Source organism: Pseudoliparis swirei, chromosome 8 (assembly GCF_029220125.1).
Source record: "Pseudoliparis swirei isolate HS2019 ecotype Mariana Trench chromosome 8, NWPU_hadal_v1, whole genome shotgun sequence".
Lineage (NCBI taxonomy): Eukaryota > Metazoa > Chordata > Actinopteri > Perciformes > Liparidae > Pseudoliparis > Pseudoliparis swirei.
In genome coordinates, this window is record NC_079395.1 from 9725795 (window position 1) to 9736550 (window position 10756).

The window sequence follows — 10756 nt, forward strand, 5'->3', positions numbered from 1 at the left end:
GTGGTAATTTTATTGACTTTCTTTTTCTTTTCATAATGCTTCTTAAAATATCATGTTTGCAATTTCATAAATATGTAATGGCTAAATACACGTTTTAAATAAAAAGGGGACACTAAGGCACACACGCTCTCATTGTATAATAATACTTTTCTCAATAAGGTCGGAGGAGTTGCTTCATTGATCATTATTTTAATTTGAAATATATAACCGGAACATCTTTTTTCCGGCTAAACTTCACGGAGGAGTTCGTCTGCGCCGTTTCCTCCTGACTCCGCCGCTTTTCGCTGAGCAACATCGGCCGAGCTGAGCGTATACCCCTAACTACATGTCAGGCGATGCACTGAGGGTGGTTTGCGATAAAGACCACCCGCTATGCAGTGCTGGTGCTCGGCGTGCGGCTTCTAGGTCTCTGTTGGGTAGAGTAGTGTGAACCGAAACATCAGGAAGCAGAAGAAAAGAGAACTGAGAGCAGATAGACAGCAGGCCACGGTTCCCCCTCACACACACACACATCAACACGGCCTTGATGGTGATGTATGCAAGGAAACCAACAAGAGTCAGCGATGGGTAATTTAAGCACAGACTACAACGTTTTCAAAGTTATTCGTCGGGTTTATTTGTTGTTGTGGAATAGGTGCCGTTCGTTTGTGACGTTAGCTGTCAGTGCTACGAGCTAGCAGGTTCCGGATATTTCCTTTCGCTTATCGAGTAACTAAACGCTAGTTCACTGAACGAGACGTTAGCTAACTGCCGCGGTGATGGTTACCGTTAGTGAACAGGCCACAGTATGTACGGTGCGATTAAAACAATATCTGTTATTTTCTACCAGGGATATATTGAGAAAACAGCTGTTGCTAAAGTGGCTTATTAAGCTAACTTAGCTAACGGCAGTTTTTTTATCAGCAGTTAAATAGCGTTATGCCCCCCAAAATGACTTGCTGTAGGAATACAATCAGTTAAAATATAAATTGCCTGACTATATTGTTTGTTCTATGTTTTCACAGGTGCAACGATAGAAGGGATTCCCAATCCTATCAGGTATGACAGATGTATTTGTTAACAGCCACCTTTCCTTATTCTCCACTCACATAGACATTTAAGGTGTAGTATTCTCCATGACAACGATGAGTTTAAACATTAATGTAGTTATGTTGGAGATGCATCAACCCTCCTCCAGACATGTTCAAGTCTACGGTTTGAATCCTGTCTCCTTTACTCCTCCATTTAATCTTCCTTTTACACTGTCTCTTAATAATCCAGTTTAACAAAATAAACCACCAACTTTAACAGTTGACTATTTTATGACTAATACTCCTACATGGCTTTTACAAAACTATCTCTAGAAGCTCTGTGACTGCTGTGGCAGTTTGTTTATTGTTGCTCTTAGATGGGTGTTGTTTTGATGTAGCATCAACCTTGTCAATGTAGGACACACTTTGTACATCCATGTTCTCCTCTAGTCTATTACATTTACAACCAATGGCTTCCTTTAGGCTGCATTCATGAAACACTGAGAGGCAAAGAACCTTGTCTTTCCACTCATTGTAATATGTATTACAGACACACATTTTACACAAAAATGTATTCCAACAAACTATGGAAACGATGCCAAACTTCCCAATCCAACAAGTCTTTCTGCCATACTTTATTCAATCTAGACCCATAAATCTCAACCAAAGAGCCAGTCCAGCAGCCTTCACCGCTATGACAAGGTGCGTGACGGCTCATCAGACGCCACGCCCCCTTTCAAGATGCTGCGACGCTCAGACGAAAGTCCTGTCAGCAGACATGGAGACGGCACCGGGCACGGCAAGGCAAAAACCTCTCAGGCAGTTAGAGGAAAAAATGGTAAGGTCGGATCTGTTCATCTTACACATGTGTTACTGGGTTGTTATAAGGAAGAGGCAGCATCTTGGTCCTGAAGGACAGTCAGACAAATGAAAACATCATATCTTTGTGGATGCAGGGAAGCTAATGGCTCTAACCCTCAGCTTACTGTAATCAATTTTGTTCACAAATATCAGAAGACTGAAGATCAAAAGAGTCTTCTGTTACTTGTTATTAATCTGTAATAAACTGTGTGGTCTTTGGTCATATATGCACTCTAACCCATATCACTTTTTAGCATAGGTGAGTGCAGAGTTTGATACAAAGCAAAAGATTTACCCTGAAACTTTGATGGAGAACAAAGTGAAGCTTTAGATTATTTTGTCATCTCACTGTCATCTGATCACATGACAGCGATTACTGCTGTGTGAATGTGAAACGTGTTTCCCATTTGAAAATTGCAGCTGTTCCTAAGATCCAGTCCTCGGCAAGCCATTGTGTGTCTTCTGTGACTTGATGAGTGGATTTGTTTCAGGGACCAGCGGCTCTCCTCAGGAGAACTCTCACAACAACAGCTCCCACCATGGCCCCGACTCGCATGCGACTCAGAGCAAGCCTGCAGACCGGGTAAGACGTTATCTGATGATAAACACTCAGCGTTTCCTGTCACACTGCGTTGGAACACGGTATTGGGTCAATATCTAGAGGCGTCTCTCTCTTTCTCTCTCTCTCTCTCTCTCGCTTGCTGTGCAGATATTTAATTTGTTGGACTCAACAACAATACATGTATAAATGTATGTCATATTCATGTAACAGTCTGGTTCATCGAATAAAAGGGCTTATTTTTAATTCTCGCCTTTCTCATTAAAATATTTAATTATTATATGTCACTCAGTATCTGTTTAAACTGAGCAGTGAAGCAAGATACTAAACTCCATCATTGTCTCGTTGGACATGGGCTCATCGGGCCGTCTGATGCTGTTGATGCTATATTGTGACAATCATGGAACCAAAAAGGAACACAGGAACACATGGAACGACTAAGGGACCCAGATTAAGTTATTAAACATGATCTTTTGCTTTGTGGGCCTCCTGATAAGTATACCTTCTTGCCCTTCTCTGTGCTACTTTAAGTTGCAAAGGCCCAGAACACTTTGATTAGCTGTTAGTTGCAACAAAAATAACTTCTGTTTTAGTTTTCTAAATCAAACCCCCCCCTCACCACCTCTATGCCGATCTCCCATTACATGGATGAGTTACTGGTGTGAGAAGTAAGTGACGGCTGTGTTGACAGCTCAGGATAAATCAAAGACGATTCAAAGCTATATATTATGTTCCATTTCTGTCGGGAGTACATTTAAAATTGTAAACTGCAATTTAAAAAACGTTTTTGTGTTTTTTGTTAATGACTATAATAGCTGGCTTATTCATGAATATGAATCTCAAATCTATCCTGAAAAGCTGTTGTCCATTCCTGAGGGAGGAAAGTCAAGGTGGCTGACCTGAGAAAGGAAGACGTATGCTTACTTATTAAGGGACGTTAGACTCATGTATACTACTTACTCATATGTTAATTCATATGAAGTGCTACTTTTGCATCGTCTCATGTTGTGATGATTTTAAAAATCAGACAAATATTCTTAGAGGAGTGTTACCATTTTCAAAAGTGTTGCCATTTTTTTCAAGTAATATGAACATTTAAGGCTTGAGAGATGATTTACTCCATCGGAGGAAATGTCAGCTTGCTTTTTTCAACCCTTCAACTTTTCATAACACCTTTTAAACAACTTTTTCAAACTAAAATCCTAATTTCAAACTAATTTCCAACACTGTAATTCAAACATGAGAGTTGTGGCAGCTCCTGTGATCTCGATTGTTTGCTTGTGAAGTAGTTTGAGCTGCTGAAGTCAGTCTTTTGCTAGTTTTTGAGATACAAATCAAACATGTTTCCCAAAAGTTACAATGCAGATAGTGAATGTCAACGACTGGAACATTGTAACATTCGATGGGTGGGCTCTCCGGACCTTTATCAGACTGTCGTTTGTATATTATATTATATTAACTTTCATTCCTGCGACGAGTGTCATCCTCCTGCCTGGCTCTTACATACTAAAGGCCAAGAGGCCCCACGCTGTTGGCAGAAGAGCAGATCACTGCTGTTAATCTGAGGAGCATGCATGGGAATGACTGACTATTTAATATACTTGGATATATAAGTAGCTTTTCCCCTGATGATTTTAATAAGTCACTACATTTGTTGCTAGTTGCTTTTTAGAAATTAAGTCCATAAGAAAGTCTAAACCATCGGGGATTCGTGACCACACACGGGCAGCTGAGCCCAAAAGCTGCCTTTGTTTCTGCTCGTTTGTCCAACAGCTCTTTTACTTTTAGCAGGATGAAAAATGATAGGACTAATAATCTGTGTCAGAAAACGTTTAGTCTTTAGTTTTTTAAAAGTCGTATGTAGTGATTGGTCTTGATAAAGACCCGCCTGTCTCGTCTCTCAGCAACAGGAGCCAGGAGATGACTGGACAGAACACATCAGCTCCTCTGGGAAGAAGTACTACTACAACTGTAGGACGGAGGTCTCCCAGTGGGAGAAGCCCAAGGACCTGTTGGAGAGGCAAGTCCTCTTAAAAAGACATCAGCACACACGCGTACACTGAGGGACAATTGAAAATCTAACCTGAAGCGGTAATCGAGTGGCTCATTCTCGTCCATGAGACCACGCAGCCCACCGGTCTTTGAGAATATCATTAGTTGAGGATACAGAGTCTCACTGTAATCCTGCATCCTGCACATTGTCACCGGTGCTTTCTCCTCGATCCGCTTCAGGGAACAACGACAGAAAGACCCAGTCAAGATGGCAGCAAATAGTTTCCCCAGGGACATGGACTACAGACAAGAGGCCTTGCAGGACAAAGCCTCAACAAGTAAGTTCGGCAGAATTATGAAACCGAAGCGATGTGGTTCAAGTTTGAAATGTTGCGTCCAGTCCAGCATGGTCGCTAGCTCCTTCTGTTGATCACTTTTCTGTAGAGTACATTCTAATATACAGACAGGTTTGTTTGTTTTTTACTTGTAATTTACGACGTTGGTCTGGCGCACAGATCTCCCCTGACAAATATTGTGTGAAGTCATGTTTTGCTTTCCCGCTCTTCTCGTTTCCACAGAGACCACGTCAGGGGACCAGTCCACAGCGTCCAACTCCGGCCATTCCTCCGCTTCCTCTTCTTCTCAGAGCCTGAACTCTGCTCCTGGTGCTGTAGGTTCCACCCCCTCCGCCATGTCCTCCTCCTCTTCCTCCTCTTCGGGGCAGGTGCCTCAGTCTGTCCAATCCCCGTCACCAGCACTGCTGCAGGACCCAGCCCTTCTGCACCAGCTCCTCCCGGCGCTGCAGGCCGCTCTGCAGGTGAATAACGGCAGCATGGACATGGCGAAGCTCAACGAGGGTGAGTGAACACGAGGGCAGAGCAACACACGGTGTCACTTTTAACACGGCTGTCTTCCCTCGGGTCTATTCCGTTGACACACAACCCTCTGATTGTTTGAAGCTTCATCCAGTCATCGGAGACCAGCTCTCCTTCGATTGGTCGTGCATCGCGGCCAATCACGCAGCAACAATTGTCCGGCTCAAGCCTGTAGCTTCGCGGCACCGGAAATAACTTGTAGAATGATGCAGAGTCGCGTGACGTAACGGCACTCGCGTGAAAGCGTTGTGCGTCTTTTTCCAAACGCCACCGCGTTGGTCTCATGCCGTTGGGGCCGCTGCGGTCGTGTTTGTCCACACAGCTGCGTTCACGGCAAAGAAGTGAACGTGTCCTGCTGTGACTCACCGGGGGCTGCACTTGTCATTGATGATGAATCTGTTTCTATTCCATGGGAGGCTGACAGAAATGTGTGCTCGTTGTTTGAGAGCCGTTTGCTGGTAAAATGACGCGTACATGAACCGGCTCCTGTGCCGGTGAAATGATTAATCTTTTCAAAGATTACAAAAAAAACTGTTTTCTGACTTTACTGTGAACTCCCAGTTGTGCGTCCTTGCTCACTTACCCGTGTACTGATGTGTGTGTGCGTGTGCGTCCATTTCCTCTTTCCTCCCTCCAGTCTTGGCAGCTGCCGTTACCCAAGCTTCCTTGCGGTCCGTGCTTCATAAGCTCCTCACTGCTGGACCTGCTTTCAACATCACTGCTCTGCTCTCCGCTGCGCAGCACTCCAATCAAGGTACGGCCGCCTCGCTGCTCCACACCGTCTGCTCCTCAAACTGTTTTTCTTTTCCTCCCTGTTCCTGCACATCAGATTTTTGAATGCAGTGTAAGACACAATTTGTCGTTGAACTTCAGTCAATGAACCTTTTCATCGTCTGCATGCCGTACGAGTGACTTTGTGTTTGTGGAGAAACGACACATGTCCTCCCAGGTCCTCCGATGAGGCCACTCTGTTGGACCAGGATGTGTGGCGGTGCACTCACAACCAGTGTGCCAAGTTGACACCATGTTGTGACTCGCCTTATAAACTCCTTGTTGTTGTCAGATCTGATGCTGCTTGGTTGCTAAAGCGATTATTGGCACGTGTGCTATTCGTCAACACAAGCAAGGACATCACTGCAGGCTTCGGCTTTTCAATTTCTCGGTATTTGTCACGGACAACAGTCTGTGTTTGTGTCAGACGATCGAAACGAAAGGAAGTCGAAGCCATGAACCTCCTCTCTCCCTTCAGCCCAGCACTCCAGTCAGTCCCCCGTCTCCCTGACGTCTGATGCATCATCACCGCGGCCGTACGTCTCGCCACGGAACGGCACGCCACAGAGCAACCAGAAATCCCTCCTGGGCGTGCACCCTGGCAGCATCACAGCTTCACAAACGAGGGTGAGTCGCCGAAAAGTACAAATTGAAGAATGCAGGAGTACTCATCGTTTGTTATGACCGTAACATCTTCTCTTGCTGGTTCTCCTCCTTTTTGTTTTCGTTCCTTTTCATTTGTCTCTTGCCGTCTGTTCGTCCGTCTCCAGGGCAGCATGTCTTCAGGGAAACAAGGATCAGTCCCCCCCCCTCAGACCGCAGAGAAGCGCCCCGAGGACCCCAGAACTCTCCAGCAGAGAAGGTAGAAGACATTATTACCTTCACATTGAAAATGCGGAAGGTTATGTTTTGATCGCCGTGTATTTATTTGTATGCGTGTTATTCGCAAAACTCAAAAAGTATTGAACCGAATCGCATGAAATTTGGTGGGATGATTGGTTATTATCCGGGAACCATTTGATTAGATTTTGGGATCAATCGGGTCAAAGGTCAAGGTCATGGAAAGGTCAACATCTTTTTTTTTACCATAGCACGATACATTTTTGTCCAATTGGCATGCAACTAATGCCAAAATGTTCATAATTCAATGCCCAATCTTGTGATATGCGAAGGTATGCATTCTAGTTTAGTTTGTGATGATACATTTGCTCGGAGGTAAAGCAACCTACTAAAAAAGGAGAAGGCGTTTCACATCCGAATTATCAAAACACGTGACAATAGCAGCATGGGTGTCGGGTTTCAACGGGATTTGTCTGGACCTATGTGATGTTCTTTTTCATACTACGATAGGGCCATATCTAATATCATGCCCAAACAGCAGAACTTCACCAGTATGGGAGTTGCAGCTGAATTTATTTACACTGTGGTCATCACTTGTCTCACCCCTCAGCCAGGAGATGCTGTCCACGGGATCAAACGCGTCTGGTGCTGCGTTGGCCCCCGCCCCCTCCGGCAGCACCAGCCAAACCCCGGCCGAAAACCCCGGCACCTTAACCCCCACCCTGGCATCTCATTTTGATGAGAGCCTCATCAGACATATCCAAGGATGGCCTTCAGAGAACACAGAGAAGCAGGTACTGTCCACCACAGAGATGTACACAGAGGGTTGCAGAGCAGCGCTCAGTTGTTATGGTTACAAGTGAGTTCCCACTGCATCGTCTAGCATGACATCATCATGGCGGGACTGAAGCGCAACAGCTGCATTGACACGCCGGCCCCAAATACAGACTTTAAGTCTTTGACAAAAAGAAAACGTCATCACAGGGTCAACAGCTTTCATCTCGTGGCCTTTCTCAGAGGAAGTTGGTGGGACGCTTTGTAAAGACCAGTTTGGGTCCTCGTGACGGTCGCTCTTCTGCGAATCTCTTATTTTCTTCAGCTCGATGCGTTTTGATAAATTCCAAATCAGTGAGCCAGTGTTTGTATTTATTTTCAAAGTATTGATGAAATGTTGATTGCTGTTTGATTTGAAAGTCTCTATAGTCGTGACAATAATCTCTCCTTCCTCTCCGCCAGGCGGCTCGGTTGAGGGAGGACATCCACAACATGGGCAACTTGTACATGTCTGAGATCTGCACAGAGATGAAAAACCTCCGCTCCCTGGTCCGAGTCTGCGAAATTCAAGCCACACTGAGGGAACAGAGGTGAGGCCGCTGACCGTTTCATCCACGTTAGTCGACATATTCAATTTCGCAACAGCAGTTATGAATTTTGAACTCTCCCCCTCTTTTTCTAATGCTCTCTCAATGCTTCACCACGTAGACTAGTGTGTGTCTGAGCTTGTTTGACTGCTGTTAACGTTAGCTTTTAAAAGACAAGATGGGGATTGATTTAGTGTTTCAATAAATCTTGACTTTTAGACTGAGACATTTACAGAGATGGTTACAGAGCACCTGTGAGTGAGTAAGTGAAGGTAATGGATTATTCCATGCAAGGTTTCTGTGTTATAAATAATCATTTGGATGTCAATGTTCTGAATGAAGTGTCAAACTATTCGGTACAGCCCGAGTAATTACCCGTGAAGCTCCAACTCCAGCTGGAAAGAAGTTCTATTGAATGCAAGAATCCAATTAAATCCATTTGGATTTGGCGATATATATATATATTTTTTTTTACTTTGACAAAATTACAAATGAGTCAGAAAGCGTGATATAAGTGATTTCTAAGCTGTGCAAACACGTCAGGATTAAGGATGGAAACGTCACAAATCGTCACTCCCATCTTAAAAGTAACCATCCAACAGAATACAGAACTCTATCCCCAAAGAGCAGGGGGACATGCAACACTGTACAAGGGCGGCTCCTCCCAGTCAATGGATCTGATGGGTCTCAGCATATGAACGTTCCATTGCTTCAGTCGGGGAAGGCCAGTGCCGCCCCACCACAGTCACAGACTTGTTTTCTCCTCAACTACAGAATCCTGTTCCTGAGGCAGCAGAGCAAAGACCTGGACAAGCTGAAGAACCAGAACTCCTACATGGTGTGAGGACCTGGGATGGATGGAGGGATGGATGGATGGATGGATTGAAATACAGAATGAAGAAGAGGAGGAGACATGGACGGCGAGCTGCTCCAGCCGGTTTATTCTCCCTCCCAGAGCCACTGAGAACAGCCGTGAGAAGACCAATACAAGACGTGGCTGGAGAGCTGGAGCGCCATTATCCTGAACATGTCTTTTCTTCTTTTTTTTTTTAAATATCTTTTTTCAGTGTCCACCACATGAATTGCTCTTGCGGACACTTTAACACGTGGACATAGAGGACCTGAGGCTCTTTTCAAACAGCACCTTCTCGGACTGTGAACCTTGGATTGTGTGTATTGTATTGGGTTAACTTGTTTTCTGGTGTGTTTTGATGTGTAGTGGTCAGGAAAAGATTACAATTCATTCTTGGGAAAGTGAACTAAAACAAACCATGTCATTATAATTGGTGTGACACATTTCTGGGATTCCCCAATCTTCTGAAATGGACTTAGTCATTCATTGAAATGTATGGATTCAATGGCAGTGATGTTACTAATGCTCTTTTTAATTCACTATACTTGTCCGTGGTTTTGCCATCCCAGTGTGTCTTGGAGCTGGTTGGTTTTACATGTCATGATTAGCAAAGACCTTTGGCCAGACCTTTTCTGAAAATACTTAAATGTGCTTCAGTTATTTTGTCCCAGTTGATGGGAGTCTGCCTCATGGTTCCAGTGGTACAGATTCACTGGTGCGTTTTGACGAGCTGTCAAACACACTCCAGATGTTTCCGATCCATTTAGAAAGAGCCTCCGTTGTTGGACCTCGGCTGGCTGCAAGTACAGTTGAGGGTTGCGTCCGTGTGCAGACCTGCAGGCTGTTTTCTCCTCCCTTCCGCTATTTGTCGTCTTTTGTGCGTGTAATCATCATTTTGCTTCTCTCCCAAGTCCGATTTGGGAAATATTTCATTCCTATTGTGCAGCGTAGCAAGAGATTTTTCTAAAAGAATGGAAAGGCGACTGAATCTGCAGTCATGTAAAGCTAAATTATTGTCGCACATGATTGAACACTTCCTCGTCGTCGTCATGGAAAGAAGTTTTATTTTTACAAAATGGAAAACTCGTGTTTCGTTAATCATTTTTTGTTCAGTCGTCGTGGCTGCAGCCCTTTTATCAACTGACTGGAGCCAGTTCTGGCTGCTTTTTTTAAAAGGGTTCGTTCGTGATGAGAGGGTCAACTCTTTCTGTGAGCAACACATGAAATTGCAGTCGTACATTTCCACGCCCATGAAGCAGCTTCCTCTCGTCTCTCGCCTGTTCTTTTCCTCTGTCCCGATAGTTTCCACCAGATCTGATGCGCACACTCTTTGGGGTGGGGGTGGGGGGGTTGGGGGCTTTGTATTCCATAAAATATGAGAATAAAATATTATACCACACCTCTGGCTCTAGCTGTGACTCACTGTTCAGCACGTCTAGAATCCGTTTAAGTGTGTGTGCTTGTGTGTGTGCGCTGAATGCCATGAGTACATCTTGCAATTCATTCTTAATTTTTCAATTTTGCTAAATTAAAGTGTGTAATTCTGCATTTAGCGGAGGGTATAGTTGACGTGTGTGTGTGTGCGTTGGGACCAGACATACACGTTGACAATGACTTGACAGATGAAGCGGTCG

General features: G+C 44.5%; 1 protein-coding gene across 2 annotated transcripts; it reads left to right on the top strand.

The window, feature by feature from the left end:
• Positions 1 to 260: 260 nt before the first annotated feature.
• Positions 261 to 10520, top strand: LOC130198181 (WW domain-containing adapter protein with coiled-coil-like). Of its 2 annotated transcripts, none has more exons than XM_056421312.1 (13): positions 261 to 567; positions 1005 to 1038; positions 1659 to 1848; positions 2363 to 2454; positions 4335 to 4450; positions 4663 to 4760; positions 5001 to 5279; positions 5935 to 6051; positions 6547 to 6695; positions 6839 to 6930; positions 7519 to 7702; positions 8145 to 8272; positions 9044 to 10520. In XM_056421312.1, exons 1-13 carry the CDS (start codon positions 527 to 529, stop codon positions 9111 to 9113), a joined length of 1590 nt encoding a protein of 529 aa, XP_056277287.1. In that variant the 5' UTR covers positions 261 to 526; the 3' UTR covers positions 9114 to 10520. The 2 variants fall into 2 exon arrangements, with proteins under 2 accessions (XP_056277287.1, XP_056277288.1); XM_056421313.1 differs by having other exon boundaries at positions 4341 to 4450.
• The last annotated feature ends 236 nt before the right edge of the window (positions 10521 to 10756 follow it).